This window comes from Nannobrachium achirus, assembly GCF_963921795.1.
Source record: "Nannobrachium achirus genome assembly, chromosome: 21".
In the NCBI taxonomy this organism is placed as follows: domain Eukaryota; kingdom Metazoa; phylum Chordata; class Actinopteri; order Myctophiformes; family Myctophidae; genus Nannobrachium; species Nannobrachium achirus.
This window is the reverse complement of record NC_137828.1, coordinates 33963234-33983255: the sequence shown is the minus strand read 5'-3', so window position 1 is coordinate 33983255 and position 20022 is coordinate 33963234. Positions and strand designations below refer to the sequence as shown.

At 42.8% G+C, this 20022-nt stretch overlaps 2 protein-coding genes across 2 annotated transcripts in view; both read left to right on the top strand.

The window, feature by feature from the left end:
* Positions 1–15989, top strand: part of prex2 (phosphatidylinositol-3,4,5-trisphosphate-dependent Rac exchange factor 2) — a gene marked incomplete at its 5' end in the record, with an annotated part of 212214 nt that extends 196225 nt beyond the window's left edge. Inside the window, 3 exons of the mRNA XM_080751545.1 lie at positions 7813–7915; positions 13623–13690; positions 14859–15989. Of these exons, the coding sequence (XP_080607671.1) occupies positions 7813–7915; positions 13623–13690; positions 14859–14904 (217 nt within the window). The 3' untranslated portion in view covers positions 14905–15989. The remainder of the gene's footprint in view (positions 1–7812; positions 7916–13622; positions 13691–14858) is intronic.
* Positions 15990–19073: 3084 nt separating this feature from the next.
* cUnh8orf34 (chromosome Un C8orf34 homolog) overlaps positions 19074–20022 on the top strand; it is a gene marked incomplete at both ends in the record, with an annotated part of 117758 nt that continues 116809 nt past the window's right edge. Inside the window, one exon of the mRNA XM_080751732.1 lies at positions 19074–19142. Within this exon, the coding sequence (XP_080607858.1) occupies positions 19074–19142 (69 nt within the window). The remainder of the gene's footprint in view (positions 19143–20022) is intronic.

Here is a 20022-nt window from a genome sequence, read left to right as displayed (position 1 = left end):
ATCTGCTCAATAATTGGAGCAGCAGATGTCTTGTTATGTACTGTATCTTTTTTGGTCCTGCACCCAGTGTTAATTTTGTCAACTAAGACTAAAAGACTAAAAGAATACAAGATTTTGATATTTTGTCGATAAGACTAGACTAGACTAAGACTAAATTTAAGTCTAAAACTAATAGCTGTAAGAATTTACACTGGTATGTAACTGCAATGAAATTATATTTATATTTACCCTAAAAAATGTATCTTTTTTTTTTTATGACTCAATGTTTATTTTGTTTTTGGAGCGGTGAAAGCGCTCCCAATGAACAGGTATATCCGTGGGTATGTGGCTGGCTGGCTGGCTGGCTGGCTGGCTGGCCCTGTCCGTAGCCTGGGCAATACCTTGAGTGGCCACACACAACACACTAGTTAAAGGAGGGGCGCTGTTTTGTGCAGGCCAGGCACACTCACCACTCACTCACAGGCACAGTTTACACTCACTCACTCACTCACTCACATAGGGTACAGCTGCTCAAATTCACCGCTCCACTTCAAACCGAGGTTTGATTTTTATTTTTATTTTCACAATAACATGGAACAAAGTACACAGGTATCTTAACTACTAAGACTAAGACTAAAATGTTTTGATATTTAGTCGACACAGACTAGACTAGACAAAACAATTTCAGAAAACTAAGACAGAACTAAGACTAAATGGTGTGTTATTCAAAAGACTAAGACTAAATCAAAATTTGCTGAAAGAATTAACACTGCCTGCACCAGCGTCTACTGCATGGTTGTGCATCATTTCCTTCTCTCCTTGTGACAACATGCCACACTCATTTTCAATGTGTTCACTGTCCAAAGGATTTGTCTCCATATACTGTTGCATGTCTACTCTGGTTGCACTGTAATGAACTCCTTTAATATATCCATTGCCCCGTGCCTTTTCATTCACACACAACCCATACAACAGATCACTCCGTGCCCCAGACAGAGAGGCTTGCCTGAAGAGGAGATTTGCGCTCTACTAAGTGTCCAGTTATACAGCATCATGTCCATGTCCATATATGGCCATTTCAGTTCAGAATGAACAGGTTTTATCTGTCCTGTACGTCCAGAATATGTGTGTAGTGTCCCTCCCGGTCTGATGATTGGATACTTTGAGGATTGGTCAAGCTTCACATGATAATTCGGCCCTCCAGATAAAATCATTCATTCATTCAGAATATATAAAGAATGTAGAATTCAGAATATATAAAGAATGTATAGATCACAGAGTTCATAACTCTAGAACACATAGAATAAAAGTTCACCGCTTCACTTCGAACCGAGGTTTGATTTTTATATTAACAACTTGAACCCTAGTGTCCATATTCTGGACCCTAGTGTCCATATTCTGAGAACTAGCCAAAAATAGCAGATCTACAAGATCTACAAAAGCCTCGCAGCACGAGGCGTTGTGAGCTTGTAGATCTGCTATTTTCGACAAAGAGGTTTGGTGTAGAGGGGACAGAGTAAAATGTCAAGTTTATTAGGTAATGACGGCTCAAGTGGTAAAATATCTGAAAACACAAATTGACATGAATCCAAAATACACTGATGATTGTGCTGTAAAGGTGGTGGGGGTCCCTGCTTCATCTCTCTCTCAACTAAGTGGTCCTTGGCCTGAAAACATTAAAGACCCCTGGACTAAAGGGATAGAGGCTTTACTGAGTGAACAGACAGTCATTTTGATATTCTGCAATCCGAGAGAACATCATTGCACTAAATTATAGCTTGGTTTGGCAGCCTAACGGTGAAACTGAAAAGCAGGCTTTCCAACAAGCAAAGAACATCTACTCTATGAAGGCCATAGAGAAGGAAGAATAATGAGCACACACACTGCCTGCATGAGTAGGCAGTGTACAAACAAGCAACAAAAATCTTTGTAGAATCTCATCATCCTAAGGCTCATCTGCTCTGAATAGGAAGCTCTGTGTGCCAAATGAAATCAAACCTTCTTGAAGCTATCGTTTGTTCCAGCCTCATTCAAGATGCTGAACTCTAATGCTAAATCCTATGCAATAAAGCCATGTGCACTCTGTACTTTTCTTCTTGGTTTTGTTTGTCATGCTGTCGTGTTGTCATTGTTTTTTTTTATGCTGGGCTGGCGTGTTGTCTTTTTTTATTATCTCTGCCAGGAGATAATGCTTCACCCTCTTTGTCTGTCTGTCTGTCTGTCTGTCTGTCTGTCTGTCTGTCTGTCTGTCTGTCCATAGCAAATCTTGCATAATAGTACATGGTTGATCAGCGTAATTACTTGTGCACATTGGCAGCAGGCCCAAGAACCTCAATTCCATAACACAATTAAATACTTTTCAAATCCGACAAACAATTAGTCACCTCTAGTATATTTATACTAGAGGTGACAGAGCAATCATCCCTAAAGGCTATGGGATGTGCTTCCAGCCAGGCTGTGGGTGGGAACTAGATGCAGACATATTGCCAATTTCAAATCATTACAGTTTTGGCATTTCCAATATGTTTTACAAAAAAAGAGGGATATATAGTTAATTCTTAATATAAAGTTAATTCTTCTCTATAATGACGTCCACTTTTCTACCTTTCTTTCTGCCTGGATCCTCTCTCTTTCTCCTTGCTCTCTCCTTTTACAACTCTGTTCTCTCCTACTCCCTTCAACACAATACTTCTTTCTTCCCTCTCTCCTGTGTGTTTTCCCCTCGTCTGCTTTCTACTCATCCATTCTATGGGGACTGAGCACTGGTTCGACCTCCCGTTGTCCCGACCTCCCGTTGTTCCGTTGACATTCACCAGGTTAACATTCACCAGCGTCAGCAGGTTAGCATTTCACCAGTTTAGCATTCAGCAGCGTCAGCAGTTTAGCATTTTCACCAGGTTAGCATTCACCAGCGTTAGTTTTACTGAGGTTAGGGTTAGGGTTAAGTTTAGGTTTAGGTGGTCTATGACATCTCCTCAGCCCCAACACGGTTCACCAGTGTTTAGATACGCCTTTTTTCTTTTTTTTTACGCCATGCATTAACCACTTTCAGGGCCCATTGTTTTTGTGAGTGGATTAGAGCCTTTAAAGTTAGCTCGGCACTTTTGCACAGGAAGGGGCGACATGGCCGTTAGCTCTATTCTCATTGAATTCTATATATGGATTCTCCTCGGCTCACCTGCGGCGTAGGAGGAGACATTCGTCAATGCACGAGGACAGAAATATCCCGATCGTTTGTCTCCCCTGGATCTTTCATCTCTCACTTTGTTCTTTCTCACAGACTCATTCCACCCCTAACCACTCTGTCCAATACTCTCATTGTTTTCTCTGGGACTCTTTTTTTTGTGTTTGTCCGTCTCTGTCTCTCTCTATCCAACAATATCTCTCTGTCTCGCTCTCTCCCTCTCAGTCTCTCAGACATTCACGGTGTGACTGATGGCTTGATGAAGTGCCGTGGACTGAGCTGCCGGCTTGCATGAGCCTTAATAGAAAGCTGCTGTCAGTGCATGACTGCTTCCCTGTTATTAACCCACTCTGTCAGTGTGTGTTAGTGTTGGGCGACATTGACATTGTGATATGAAACTAAATATCATCTGGGCTTTTGGATATCATAATGTGATATATCATCACAATATCTGCTGTAGCACAAACTGTCCAGTTTGGGACAAATTAAACTTGACCATGAATATCAATCAATATAGAGGTATTTGGTCACAAAATATTGTGTTATTTGTGTGCACTTGTGTGTGTGCGCGCATGTGAGTGCGTGCGTGTGTGTGTGTGTGTGTGTGTGCGCGTGTGTGTGTGTGTGTGTGTGTGTGTGTGTGTGTGTGTGTGTGTGTGTGTGTGTGTGCGTGTGCGCGCAAGTCACCCGGGCAGGGAGGAAGTGTACAGAGACACAGCGGGTGACAAGGCCTTCCATATTCAGTGTTTATTTGTGAAACAGCTTTCTCCCTCAATACATTCTCACCTTCCTTCCAGGCTACAGATGGCAGGGCTGTTCCCTATCCTTCAGCATCACTACACAGATAGAACTGCTTCCATTTTCACAACTCAAATCTAGGCGGTGGATTTGTGGCTTAAGCAGTTACTGTGGTGACTGTCTAACTACTATACTTTGTTGACAACTGTATACTTGGTATCCTCCTTTTTCCCCCTCCCCATTCTCTTTGCCAAAAATAGCGCATTGTGGATCTGCTATTTTTGCTGAACTAGCCCTTACCCGTTCAAAGATATGAGCTCCAAAATTATGTGCAGTGTGTGGGTTATGGGATGTGCACTGTGCATACAGTATATGAGGGATGGAAAGTAACTTTAACTGGTGCTTGCATGATGTAGGAGCATCAATGTAAGAAACTTGTTTGTTTAATGGCTACAGAGATACTGTGTCCCCCCCCCCCCCCTCCCCAGCCCCCCCGCCCACCCGCCTGCACACACACCCGCCTGCCTGCACACACACACACACACACACACACACACACACACACACACACACACACACACACACACACACACACACACACACACACACACACAGAGCTGGTTAAACATGTTGCCTCATGCTAGATGCAGAATAGATGTGCCTCATGCTAGATGCAGAATAGATAGTAGCTGCACCATAAAAATGCTAATATACAGCATATGATTTGTGAAAGTGACAAACGGGCTTCACAGTTATGTCAGGTGTGTTCATATGCTAATGGTGATGCGATTTCAGATCAATTGCTTCAGCCACTGAGGAGAAACGCTGTTTCAGACACTCACTCACTCAAACATTCGCAGTATAGATGTTAGTAGTAACATCTATACTATACTATACTATAGTATAGATGTTTGCCTATTTTGCTGAATATTCACCCATTATGACATGCCATGCAGATCTATTTGGATTTCCAGGCATATACACAGTGCACACATGCAATAATTCTGTTAGAAGTAAAAGTCTGAAATTCAAATTTACTTGAGTAAAATTATGAACGTTTTGGCATCAAAATGTACTTAAAGTACCAAAAGTAAAATTACAACATTTTTTAAAATAGCAGATCTACAAGCTCACAACATATCGTGATGCCACGCGTTGTGAGCTTGTAGATCGGCTATTTTCAAATAGCTTAGGTATAAAATAGGGTGGTTAATGTATATATGTTTTGTAATATTATAATTTTTATCTGCAAAGTAACTATAGTAACTAAAGTTTTCAAATAAATGTAGTGGAGTAAAAATACAATATTTGGATCTGAGTTGTAGTGGAGTAGAAGTAAAGGTATTGGAAATACTCCAAATACCTCAATATTGTACAATACTTAATAACTTACGTAGTTTCTTTACATCACTGAGTTTGCAATATTCTGTATTGTACTGCCATGCCTTTTTTTGTCAGTCATGCAACAAAAATATATTGGAGGGGCAAAAAGAAAATAGATTATATTGTGTCAGCTAGACAAAATGCGTGCAAGAAGGAAAATAGAACAGAAATACTAAGCACCCCAAACATTCTATGGTATTTTGTGAGGTGGATAACTGAAGACTCAGGCACGTTGCGTATTGGTCAGGGACTTTTCACACACAGACACTGGAGATTTTCCACTTGTGTTCTGACAGGTACAGTAATCATGTCTACATACTGTAGGCTATGCAGCTTTTCCTTTCTTTTCTTTTTTAACAAATACGCCGTTCTGCTTTGATACCTGTGGTCCTTTATTTTTATCTTGACGGCTTTGCTCTCACCTGACCTTTTAGTTAAACACAGCTTTTATGGAAATGTGGCTTGCTACTCTTTATGATGATGCATGACGCATGCAGCATTTTATAATCATAAGACCCAAATACTGAATTCAGAATATGTATGACACTTATTTACTATGACACACTAGTCCACTAGTAGGCTCTACTAGTGGTTCTCAAATGTTTTATTTGCAAGGACCCCCATAACTGAGAGTGTACAGTGTACTGAGACACTCTCAGTCTCAGACCTGTTATGGTCATTCAGGGCTCTCTCTTTATGTGTTTCTGGTAATATGTCTTCTCATTTTGTATGCCCTTGGAAAAAAATATTTTTTTACAAAAATGTCCACCACAAGCCAGCTGGGACCCTATACATAGTTGCCAGAGTCTTACAGAACTACTTACTTTGTCTCCTTTTTTCCCTCAATACCAAATCTCTCTCTATATTCGCAAACCCCCCCCCCCCCCCCCCCCCCCAGGGACGCTCGGGTTTATATGGATAAACTGCACGAGAACACAGAGATGATAATCAAATCGGTCAGATTCTTTGCCAGCCTGATCTTTCTCAGTGGAACTTAATCTGGCGAAGGAGCTTTTGGACGGTTCAATTTGCAGTGAAAGGGCCATGGATCGATACTTGTGCTTGTTTTCATGCAAAGGTCACCCAGTCCCCTCGATGCCTGCCTCTCTAAAGATTTGTCCACCTGCTGTTTGTGTGTGTACTTATATACGTGCCACTGTACCATCTCAGCATGACTGTGCCACAGAACACAGCACACCGACTTGGAATCAAATCTTATCTTCCAGGCCAAATCAAGATTCATTCCCACTGGTGCCTTTCAGTCTAAGCCAGACTGGTGGGGGTTCATTGTTCCCTGTTGCTTGGTTATCTTCTTACCGTAAAATTACTTTTCTCAAGCAACTGAAGTGTTTCATTACCGAGAGGTTGTGTGGAGGTAAAGAAGGATAATCCTGATGACAAGGTGTCATGCAGCCCGACACAAAGACTAGAAATTGGAGTCGTATTGTATTTTGTTATCTACCATATCTGGCTGTAGCCCAGTAGCTTGCGTGTGATGCTTTTAGAAATGCTGTTTTTATCCAGCCAAAGTCGTCTATTTTACATGACGCTTTCAGACTCAAATCACAGTCCCGCTCGCCGGCACCGTCTGCTCTCTGTCTTTGTTTCCACGATCGCACCCTCAGGGCTGTGGAACTGTCACACTGTTGAGTCAGCTTAGGGCTCTATTGTCACTGCCATTGAATTCCCTGAAAAGCCTTGTGAAGTCTACAGTACATTGCAGTATTTTCCAGTGGAAAAAGGGACATGACTGTTAGGGATTAGAAAATATAGTTCAGAGTTCTTTGTGTAACATTTGCTTACTTGCTAAATAATGTTTTCAGGAGTGATTGTACAGAGGATGCTTTAGAGGTCAGATATTTTAACTTCTCCCTGGGACGCCTAGAATATGCAGACTGAGGGCATTATGTTTAAGCATTTCCCAAATGGGTATACACCACACACATAGCCGCCTACTTACTGTAGCACTATTATGGATCACATTGCTCTATGAGTAAATCCCCTGCACAATTAGCTACCACATCGTCCCATAAAGTATCGTTTTCAATAATCGCAATATGAAATCTGTACAGTGTGATTTAGTTTTAGTCACAGTCTTTTGAATAAAATTGCATTTAGTGTTAGTCATATTTTAGTCATCTAAAATGTTTTACGTTTAGTCTAAAAAAATCCCACGATTTTAAGTCTAAGAAATCTATAGTTGATTCTACAAACATCTATTTTTACTGGATCTTTTCTCCACTAGTTCCTCTGTAACATTTTAGTTTAGTTTTTATTTGTTGAGAAATTGTCAGTATATTTAGTCTTAGTTTAATCATCATAGCTTAGTTTTTATTTAGTTTTTCGTCAGTGAAAAAAGGTAGTCGACGTTTCGTCATTGTTTTAGTCGATGAAATCCACACTAAATCTGCACAATAGCATCAACAAAGTTGCCGCAGAGTGAGTTATTTGATCTTTTGTGCTGTATGTCTTTAGGTTAGGTTGTGCGGTGCGTTATGCTTAACCTCACGTTCTCCCTAAACCAACAGGTCGACCCTGAGTGTGACGTTGGAACAGTCCATCCTGCTGGCTCGAAACCACGGCCTGCCCCCTCGCTGCATCATGCAGGCTACCGATGTCATGCGAAAACAGGTATGGAGCTTGTGTATTGAGCACACACTCGCTTATACCGTTGGTAAAGAGAGGTCTGCTCGACTGGTCTGCCCGTTCTTTATTTCGATAGGGGTGACTGACGTTTTGACTTTCGTCTTCCTCAGTGTCAAGCACACTCACTTATGCATGCACATACTGTATACTGTGCAGGCATTAGACACACACGCCACGTGCACACACATACATACACACACACGCACGCACGCACGCACGCACGCACGCACGCACACACACATTTTAGAATTGAGGTCCTTGGCCTGCTGTCAGTGTGCACAATATATATGACGCTGATTGGCCGAATAGTATAATGAGAGTAGCTGCAAACGCACGCACGCACGCACACACACACACACACACACACACACACACACACACACACACACACACGCACACACACACACACACACACACACACACACACACACACACACACACACATTTTTATTGCTGCATGTTAAGGCTCAGCATCTTACTGCACTCCTTTCACACACATTCACTTGCCGTTTGCATTTCCCTGAGTTCTCAACTCTTGCTGTCTGCAGTCTAATCTACTATATGTTAGGTTGAAGTCATTTGCTTTGCGTTGGTAGTTCCAGCAGTGGGATATTTCTAATAATATTTAATTTGTATTCCATGTGAAGATTCACAACACCACTCCAGAAACAATGAGGTATTCTTTGCATGTATGGCATGTATGCTGTCCGTACCTGCACTTGTCATACTTTACTGGTTATTATGTGACATTATCCCATTTAGACCTAGTCATTATTGACTGCTTTAACCAGTGAAAAATAGCAGATATACAAGCTCACAGCGCGGCACCGAGTGCCGCGCTGCGAGCTTGTAGATCTGCTATTTTTGAAAAAGTCGTGAAAATGTGTGCAAATCTTTGAATACCGTATATGTATTTTCAAAGCGAACGTTTGTAACTAAAATTTTGCTTCTGGGTGGTCCCTGGAACTAGATATTTTGAGATGGGGGTCCGTGGACAAATACATATCATTTTGGGGGTCCTTCACATGAAAAGGTTTGAGAACCACTGACATAGTAGTCTCTCAAGAACAGACTAACTGAGCTCCATTGAAGTAAAAAGGACCTTTTCTTTGATGATGGCTGGCCAGATTGCTGACATAGAAACATAGGTTTTTCAAAAAATCTTAGAAGGATTCAAAAGACACTTATAGAATCGGGTCAAAATTCAAATTTTCACAATTTTTCAAAAATAGCAGCGCGGCACTCGGCAGCGCGGCACTCGGTGCCGCGCTGTGAGCTTGTATATCTGCTATTTTTTTATATTTAAAGTATAAAATATTGCGTCATAATGTGTTCAGGCCTAAATGACATTATCCAAGGATGGCTGGTTGTGCCAGTAGCTCCCTTGTTGGTTTCTCCTGGACCCAATTATTTGCATGTAGTAGCTTTCCAAAGGCACCAACCATTTTATTAGTACCCAGGAGCTACACCTTTTCTCATGTTGCCTGCCTCCTTCGAGGTAATTCGTAAAACCTCTGTTGCTCTCCTCCCCTCTCCTTTCTCTCTCAGTCTCTCAGGCTGCAAGTTTGCCAGATATATTCCCATTTCTGCCAGAGAGAGAGAGAGAGAGAGACAGAGAGAGAGAGAGACAGAGAGAGACAGAGAGAGAGAGAGAGAGAGAGACAGAGAGAGAGAGAGAGAGAGAGAGAGAGAGCAGCTTGTGTGCTAGTCTGTCTGTCTGGCAGGGACTGAGGGAATGAATACCCACTACTTTTCTCACAGTGTGTGCATTTTCACACAAACGGCTGGAGAATCCTTCCGGCCAAGAGCAGAGCTCGGACCTTGTACCTCTGGCTCTCATTAGAAGCATGTGAGTGCTGGTTCAATTGCTATGTCCAGTCAGCAGAGAGAGAGAGAGAGAGAGAGAGAGGTTAGATGAGGCTGCCTTGTAAGTCAAGGGAGGGCTGAGGTCCTCTCTCTCTACCCTCCTCCAGTAAAGAACATGGCTACCAGCCAAAGGCGAACCGATGTTGTGTGTTTGACCTTGAATCCCGATTGGCTGTGCAGTCAAATAAGGAGTGCAACTAAGTGAGAGGTGTTATCGTTGAGTGGAACATACAGCTGGAACGTGCAGTGTTTAAGACATTTTCCAAACCCTTGTGTAATTTCCGAAGCCCTATAATCCTAGCAGGTCAGACTACAAGGAAGCTTTTATCGTATTTTCTGCACTGAGACGGGTTGTGCTGCATTGATCAGTTTTCGTTAATTAATTTATCCGGCTCATTTCCAGTCAAAGTGCCTTCAAGTTTCAATTTCATAATTACATTCATTAGCATCGCAGTATGGATCTGCCTTTCCTCGTGTCTCTCATGGGACAGGTGAGTCATTATTCATAGTTCAGAGACAACATCCTTCAAATGAATAATGAGATCAGACATTGAAATGCGTCGTGTGTGTGTGTGTGTGTGTGTGTGTGTGTGTGTGTGTGTGTGTGTGTGTGTGTGTGTGTGTGTGTGTGTGTGTGTGTGTGTGTGTGTGTGTGTGTGTGTGTGTGTGTGTGCGCGCGCGTGTGCGTGCGTGCGTGTATATTTTACAGGACTGTGTCTGAGTCCTTGGTGTCACAGACATTACCTGAAGTGTCTGGTGAATGTGAAACCGTCTGAGGGTCTGGTCACCAAATGTCATGTAGCTGCTGAGTACAGCCACAACTGGCCCATCCATCATGGATGGCAGCACTCTGCCGTTCCACTCCAGCACCGCAGAATTTGCAAATCACCTTGAGTGTTTTTTTACCCTGCATGCAGCAATGCATTGCAGGTCATATCTGTTAGACCTTTTTTCTTGACAATTTAGTCGTTTTGCCAATTAATTCCTCCCCATACACTTCTGTGTTTGTCACTGCGGTTGTATCCTACGGACTCACTTGCCACGAGGAGTAGTACTCCTCTCGCCCGACACTCCCCACTGACAGGTGCCGCCCCAGCCCGCAGGAGTATGTGCAATGACCAATCCTCCCCGCCCGGCTTCCATTCGGGGGCCAAACATAGTCACCCAACAAAGCCAGAAGCAACAAAGTGGATTTAAACCCATATAGGTTCTAATGCCTGACTTGCTACATGTCACTTTAACATTCCTGTCTCTCACTAGTCTGTGTCTGTGTGTAAATAAAAGATAGAAAGCCCCAAACAATAGCAACAACAAAAAGGTAAAGGTCAAAGTACACCTTTTAAGCATAACCCAAGAACAGATGGCTTGATTTTCAAACTTAGTGACAATGATCTTTATTTGGCTTCTGCAAATAAATCACTATGTTTTGGGTGAAAAGGTCAAGTAGGTGTAGCATGCACGCCACGGGTAGGGTCTGTATCCTATTTCTTATTGTATAATTCTGCACAAGTAGATCCTCGAGGTTAATTTAACTCAGAAGAGTCTAAAGAGTTAAATTCTGCGGTGAACACACACTCTAGAGAACACATATGCAGGACAGATCAATCAATGCTGCTCAAATGGAATGAAGTGGATTCTGCATGCTCAGCAGAAAAATGCGTGTACTCCAAGAATACCTAGCCTTTGTGAAATATTCAAAATATCACTGAAACGATGTGGGCAGAGGTCACAAAACATTAATCTGCTGAACTGGCTTCTATAGAACAGAAATGTGAGTGATATGCATTAGTGAGCAATGCGCTGTTTACATTTCACATCACAGGATATACAGTATACACACACGCAGTGAGACAGTTTGTAGACTATACTGTAATGTACCTTTCCTCTGTTATATGACAATTGACAAAGCCACCCAACATGAATAGCTGACGGCAAATTTCAATCGCTGGCTGAAATAACTACATACGGTAGAGCAAGGGTCTTCAACAGGGGGTCCTAGACCCCCAGGGGGTCCTCAGAGTTTCTACAGGGGGTCCTCCAAATCTTTGAGTGATAGAAACTTAACCACTTGAACCCTAGCATCCATATTCTGAGAACTTTAGCCAAAAATAGAATATCTACAAGCTCACAACGCCTTGGGCTGCGAGGTGTTGTGAGCTTGTAGATCGGCAATTTTTTGCAAAGAGCTTTGGTGTAGAGGGGAAAAAGAGCAGACTAAGTACAGAGTGAAAGGTGAAGTTTATTAAGTATTGACGTAACTTTCAAGTGGTTAAATATCTGGAAACACAAATTGATGTGAATCCAAAATACACTGACGATTGTGCAGTCAAACAATGAAACTATATGGAATCTATGAAAAGGTTGTGGGGGTCCCTGCTTCATCTCTCTTTCAACTAAGGGGTCCTTGGACCCCTGCGTTAGAGACTTCTGTTTCCATTGTCAGGCTGTGTGTATGCTAGTGTCTTTATCCCTTGGTGACTTCAGGGGGCATCTCCCTGTCTGGAGACATCAGGACGGATGGGTGTGATAGGTATCGTGTAATTGCTGATGCTATCCTGCTATCGTAGACGGACAGTCGGCCAGACTGCCCCATAGAGTTCTTACAGCGCTGGTGAAATGCACTGTAGGTCAACCGCACCCAGTACAAAAAGGAGGTACCCATGAACTTATGGTTAAAGGATATGAGTGAGAGAGGGGGGCTGTGGGTGTGTTTCCAGACCGATACAAAGGCTTGGATAAAGAAACAAGTTTAAAAAATCTAGATTTAGATACAGTATTTGTGAGTGCAGGTGTTCTAGGCTGTAGACTGCAGAGAGGCTGAGTTGCTTTTAATCCATTTATGTCTTTGCGCCCCCCCACCCCCAGCAGCTGACTGTGTGCAGGGCCTGCAAAACACTGGAACATCAGCAACGTGCATAATGTGGCCCTGACTGGGCATTATCTTTCTCACACACACACACACACACACACACACACACACACACACACACACACACACGCATGCACGCACGCACGCACACACACACACAACCACGCACACAGTTTTTTACAATTTATTTATGCCCACCTTGTGATTTTTTTTTTTTTTTTTTTTTTTTTTACAAATCACACATTTATAGCCTACCGGTACATGCCTGCTTGGCTTGCATACAGTACATAGACAGACAGGCAGGTGGATAGATAGAACAGTGCAGCAATAGCTAGTTTTAGCTTGTGCTTAGCTGCCTTGCTTTTGAGTAGCAGTACAGTACATCTAGTAATATCCACCCACGATATTTATAGCTTTTTTCACCGTTTTACCTCACAGCTGACTACTAGCAGTGTGTGTCTGATAGAAAACAATCGCTTGCCCAGGGGGGGACTCTGGCTATTAAACAAGCTCTATCACCAGTGATTGATTCTGGATCATGGCAAGATGACAATGAATCACAGCTCACCGCCCAGACTCGGGGGACATTGAAGACACATGTAAATCCTGTATTAATACGCCTGTAAGCTAAGCAAAGAAAAGCTATCAGTCAAGGAAGAGTTTCCAGTCAGCAGAGAGTTAACTCAGTATTGCTTAGTAATTGATTTCAAACATGCGCAAACTGATTCACAAAGAAAGTTTCACACACCCTTCAATGTCACCACTCTCTCTGTTTATCTGTTTAACACCTTGGGCCAAAATAGTCCTAATACAGGGACGGTTGAAAGGTCCTGTGGCCTAAGCTTTATTTAAACCCTGCTGTCTGCAGTGTTGCTCCTCCGAGCTCCAATTGGTGTCAGTGCTGCTTTAAGTTGATACATGCCGATGCCTAGAAGTGTTTGTCTGCTTGTCTTTCAGGGGGCTAGAGTCCAGAATTCTGCCAAGAACCTGGGAGTGAGAGACCGCACACCATCAACAGTGCCAAGGTAAGGTATTACTGTCTGCTCCAATTATTTTGTTGCTACAAAACCTGCCATTACATATTTTTAGTGTATGCGTTAGTGCACCTGTGTACATTTACTTTGCAGTGCCCATGCATGTGTGCATGCATGTATTATAGTGTGTGTGTGTGTGTGTGTGTGTGTGTGTGTGTGTGTGTGTGTGTGTGTGTGTGTGTGTGCGTGTGTGTGTGTGTGTGTGTGTGTGTGTGTGTGTGTGTGTGTGTGTGCGTTGCCCCTATCCATGCCAAACTTTGCACACACACTCCTTGGATAGCAAATCACAACCTCCGCCCCTGATTTCTCACTCGGCCCTCTTCTAGCGCCACCATCAGGCCGATTTTTGCAAAACAATTATTTTTACACTGCTCCTACATATTTAGGCCTACAATCACGCAAAGCGGTACACAGTATCTCTAAAGTCACGTCATCAATATGGATCTGTCCCATTTCCCATATTCCCTCCTGATTGGCTACGATTGCCTTCTAAAGTTTGTGTATGCAACGTGACGGTCGCTTATCTCCCGATTAGGGAGTCTTACTGGTCAATTGTGTTTTATATGCTGCACTATAAACAGAAACATGTGTCACACACTGTAACACTTTGCTGTCACACTGCCATACTTTCACGTAGAAACGTGATTTCAACTTTAAAACACTCACACTACTTGGCACTTTTTCCGGCCAATAGGGACGAGCTGTAATTGTTGAAGCCCCGCCCCCCCTGTCGTCCTTTTGGCTGGGCTTTAAACATCCATAACTCCAGTTCGCAGCATAGTACCATTTGAAACTTGGTGTCTGGTCTTAGACCGCCATAGGGACGAGCTGTAATTCTTGAAGCCCCGCACCCTCTTTCCTCCTATTGGCTGGGCTTTAAACAGCCATAAGTCCATTTTGCAGCATGGTACCGTCTCGAAACTTGGTGTCTGGACTTAGACGCCCAATATGGATGAGCTTTAATTGTTGAAGCCCCGCCCCAAGTCTGTTGTTTCCGCCCGCCCTGACGGTCGCTTCTCGTCCTTAGGGCATCTTACTGGTGATATGATATAATCAATAGTGTTTTATGTGCGGCACTATAGACTTGAATATTACACTTTCCTCCCAAAGTAAATGTACAGGAGTTGATGTATTTTCATCTGTGTGTTTCTTCATGCAGACTGTACAAATTATGCCAGCCCCCACCTCCAGATGGTGACCCATAATGCAGTGCAGTGTTGACGTCGTGCTGAGGAGCTTTGGAATCTCAAACACTGCTGCGCCGTTTCTACAGCACCAGCTCTTCTCTCTGCCTATGAAGGAACTCTGATTGGCCATTGGGTCAAATTCTTTACATTCAAAGAGCAGCCGCCTCACTGTAAATAGAATATTAAAACAGTAAATAGTATTTTTAATACTTTTTTATTTTTTGCTGTATTCCTTAAGTGTTTGAAAATGTATTTTTGTTTGTATGTTTGTTTTTTCATCCTGCATCTTATTAGAAATGTATTTTACATTTTTGTATCTTAACAGTGCGGTGCTCACCATGCAAATGGAAGGAATTGTGTGCTGCTTGGTTTTCATGGAGGAAATTCATAATTCATGGTATTAGCTACATTTGCATATAAAGTGAGTAAGGTGTTAGTGATGGAAAATACATTGACAGAGTAAAAAAAAACATTGATGACAGTTTCTTTGTTTGCATTCCTTCCGCCCTTCAGCCTTATTGCTTTATTGGTTTACCTGTTATTTGAGACTCAATATTCACTCATAACTATATGAATGTTTCTTCATGCATAACTTTGGAGATATGATCTTCGCAGGCCTGTAAATATGCAGACTTAGAAAAAGAAGTGGGTCAGTAGTGAAAATGGAGCCATACTCCTGTGTTCCAGCTTTTTTTCTTATTTCCCATGACTGTTAGAGTAATGTAAGTCGATGTGGTTCACTGAATGTTGACATGAAGGTTTTACTTTCTACACTGCCATTTTGTGGTTTGAGCATCACAGATCTAAATATGTTTTGTATGGTTTATCAGTATTAACGTGTCATAGGTTATGCCACGGTCTTTGAAGTAGAGCTATGAAACATACTTTATTTTATATTGCCATTACTCAGGATTGAACAGTTACTATTTGTTACTTATCATTTCTATCGGAAGTTAACATTGTAGAAAGGATGACTAGCTTACTACTATGCAAACAAACAAGTGGTTTTAAACTGTATCAATAAGCTCCAGTTTTATAGTGTGTCGCATAACGTCTCATCATTACATTTATTGTAAAAATTTAACTTGACTTGGCAGTCTGTGTATCATTCAAAACACAACAAATAAAAAAAACGTGAAGATATGTTTGTTAAAAATATTATAAAAAATGATAACATTGTCTGGACAAAACGCATCTGTAATTTATTTTCCTCTGAATTTTAAATGCATTGTAGCCTGTTTTGTACATTACTATTTGTGTGCAGTTATTATTGTCTCTGCCAGGCCGAAGGCGTAGCCGAGACCAGTGGCGTCAGTTCAGCAAAAGCTAGGGTATGGCAAAGATGGGAGTCCTCATGGAAAATAGGCATTACATTTTGGATAACACGGTTCTATTGTGAAAATAGCAGATCTACATGCTCACAACGCTGCGAGGCGTTGTGAGCATGTAGATCGGCTATTTTCACAATGTCTAAAAAAAAACGACTTTTGTCTGTTTTTTACACAGGTTTCTACGGTTTCTTGGGCTGGATATGGCAGCCTGGAATGGTTTTTCAAGTGCAGCTAAACTTAGCATGTTAGTAAACATGCCACAATTAACAATAATGCATTGCACCTGTGCAGCTGACCTGCGGAAACTGGTAAATATACCATTTTGTCAAGCTGGGGAGAATACAAGTGTGGAGAATATAATTATAATACCTTGTTAAAGTGACCATTATGTAAAACTTTGCATTTGTAGTTATTTTACTGTAATTTAACAACATAATAATAACCATCGCAGATAGACAAAGAGACATTCATGGATTTATATTTAAAGTAACTTTTATTTTTCCCCCTGGACCCAGGGTATGGCAGCTGCATACCCCTGCCATACCCAATTGACGCCCCTGGCCGAGACTATGTTTTGCACCCTGTCCGTGTGTGTGTGTGTGTGTGTGTGTGTGTGTGTGTGTGTGTGTGTGTGTGTGTGTCTGTGTCTGTGTCTGTGTGTCTGTGGGCTCTGTCTCTCTGTCTGTGAGCAGCTAGTCTCGGGCACCGTTGGCCCGATCCAAGCGAAAATGTGCAGTGTGCACACACACTCCTTGGATGCCAGAGCAGAACCTCTGCCTGTTATAGCACCACCATGAGGCCGATTTGTTAGTTTTGATTTATTTTTATATTACTCCTGCAGATTTTGTCCAAACATGATGCAAATTGGTACACAGTAGCCTTTCTCTATAGCCCTAGTCATGTGATCAAGACAGAACTGTCCGATTTTTCATATTTCATCCTGATTGGGTATCATTGGCTTCCAAAGTTTGCACGATTGGTCCGTTTTGAACAAAATGCCACAAATCATGAAGCAGCATGCGAATTCTGTGAAATGTTGCATGCGCATTCTCACTAGGCAGAGGAAGTCCTGCTATAGCGCCTCCAGGAGGCCGATTTTGCTATTAAAACAGTTTTTCCAAAGAATTTCATCACGCAAATCGCCGGAATCGGTAGCCTACAAATTATTTCTGTAGTCAAGTGATCAAGACGGATCTGTCATTTTTTTCATATTCCAATTCAGGGCCGGACTGGGACATAAATTCGGTCCCGGCATCTTGGCCCAGACCGGCCCACCACAACTGGCACGAACCGAACATAGAAGATCTACAAGCCCACAACGCATCAAGGCAGTGGCCTGTTGTGGGCTTGTATGCTGTTAAATGTTTGGGTGGGACTCCTGGGCCACAGTAGCCAGTATTCAGATGATAGACAACTTGACAAGCCAGTGGGCCAATCATGTGATGTCTCTGCTCTGTGGGCCGGTGCTACTGAAGGATTCATGGGTTGCATTTGTAGTCCTAAACGGCCATGTTGAGGACCAACAAAGGTGTTTCAATTTGTTTGATTGGCATGGAACTAATTCTATGCCAATCAGAACACCTGTGTTGGTCCTCAACATGGCTGGTGTAGGACTACAAATGCAACCCATGAATTGGCCCTCTCCACTTAGTGGCCGCCTAACCTCGCCTCACCAGGCTTTCCTGAGAGAAAGCCTGGTATTTGTTTACTAAACAGGTTGGTTGATCCGGTCTAGACCGGATGATATCTTACGTCATTTTGTATTCAAAACGGACTACACTTTGGCCGGAACTACCGACCGGAATCAGTTTTATCCCAGTTAGCGCATGCGCAAAACCAGGTTAAAACTGTTTCCGGTCGGTAGTTCCGGCCAAATTGTAGTCCGTTTTGAATACAAAATGATGTGGGACGTCATCCGCTCCCGACCGGATCAAAAGCCTGAAATTGGAAGCGATCCCAGGCTAGTGGCCCGCCCAGCCCAAAATTACTATAACTATCCTAAAATGGTGCAATTTATTTGGGGCCCACAGGCCCACTTGTATAGTCTGCCCGGTATGCCAGATGCACAGTCCACCCCTGTTCCAATTCAATCATGATTGGCGAATTCCGAACATTGCTGGCCCACAATTACCTACCTGACCTGGCGGAGACTGTGCTCAGAGGAGCACTTTTTATCATACTGTTGCTTTACCATAGGCTACATGCATTAATGTTCAACCTGTGATAAACATAGTTCTGTTAAGGGCATTGTAATGTTAGTAGCCAACAGTAAGGTGCGCATGTTTCAGGGCTGCTATACTGACAGTAGTCTAGTGGAAACACGTGTTACAACAGAACACTGACACACCTGTATTCTATTCATGATAATTGGCTCCCAGACATTTTGGTGCAGCGCAGATGCGTAAAAAAGGTGCAGTAGCTACATCTGGTAGGACCTGTGGATAAATCTGGGAGGGGCGTTTTCCACTGATAACGCCATCGCAGCCAATGAGCGTTAGATTTGTAATCACTGTCAAGGAGCAGTTTTTTTTACCATTGGCTTCCAGGGGGAAGCTGTCGCTAGAGGGAGGGGGAGAGAGAGACCCGCGGTGAAGCGACACGGTGGGGAGTGGGGACGGTCCCGTGCCGAGCAGCAAAGCACCGCACCGAGCGGCCGCCCTCCTCCACACAACATGCTACGAGGTGAGGAGGTGCAAGTGCCGCACTTGTCGTGTATCCCAATAGAACTTGTTATGCCGTCTCGTCTCGCTGCACTCGGCTGCAGTCTTGCGGTGAGAGCCGTCTACTTGAGCGAATGACACCGTTCCAACTTATTTAATCCTGTTAAAGGTCCTACCAAGACATTCCAGTTTCTCCATGGCGTCTCCACAGCAGTCAAGAATTCAGTCGTATCTGGAGAAGAATAAAATTGGACCCTTGTTTGAGGTAAGTGCACACAAAGTGATAAGGCTAGATAAGTGTTTCGATAAGACGTGCTCGTTCAAACACGCATCGTGAGGCGTGACTCGTGAGGCAATTGGATTTTACTTTAGTTTTGGATTATCCAAATTACGCGCAACTCTGCATTGAGAACGGTTACATATCAACACCCCCCGCCACATAGTTGTTCCAGACATTTAATGTATGACGATATATTATCCTCCAATCAAACCAGCTATTTCATTACGCGGAGTTTCGTTGTGACTTCATCTTCAGAGGGGACTCTGAAATGTCCCGCTGCCCTGCCGTTTTACGTGGCTTACAGTAGAAAGGGTTGGCGTTTTAACCTCGGGAGTCGGATCAAACCGAACTGACTCTGAGAATGCACAGCAACGACGACTTCAGTTCAGCCACAAGTAAAATGGTCCTGATTTGGCTCTGTACTTGGACCGCTTTTTTTCCATTCCACACACCCAAATCCTCTCCGCCAAAATTAGCCGATACATACATTTTGACTGATGTTCCTCCTGATACTATGGATGGATGTAAATGGTTACATTATTGACATTACTCCAATGACCCTCACACAGGTTCACGGCTAATCGATTTAATTAAAGTAGTGACCTTTAGGTCAGACAACTTAATGAGCCATTTGACTCTGAATTTGTTTTTTACAAGTTTGCATGCATCTCAGAGGTTTATTTTAGTAGTATTTTAGGCTTATGCATATTATAGACTATTCTTGAGCTTAGCTTCACTGCAATAGTATGGGATAATTGACAATGGCTGTGCACTGTATAGGCTACTGTTTTTTCCACATAATCACAGACCAAGCAGGCTATAGGTTGCTGCTTATCTTACTGACTGACTGACTGACTGACTGTCT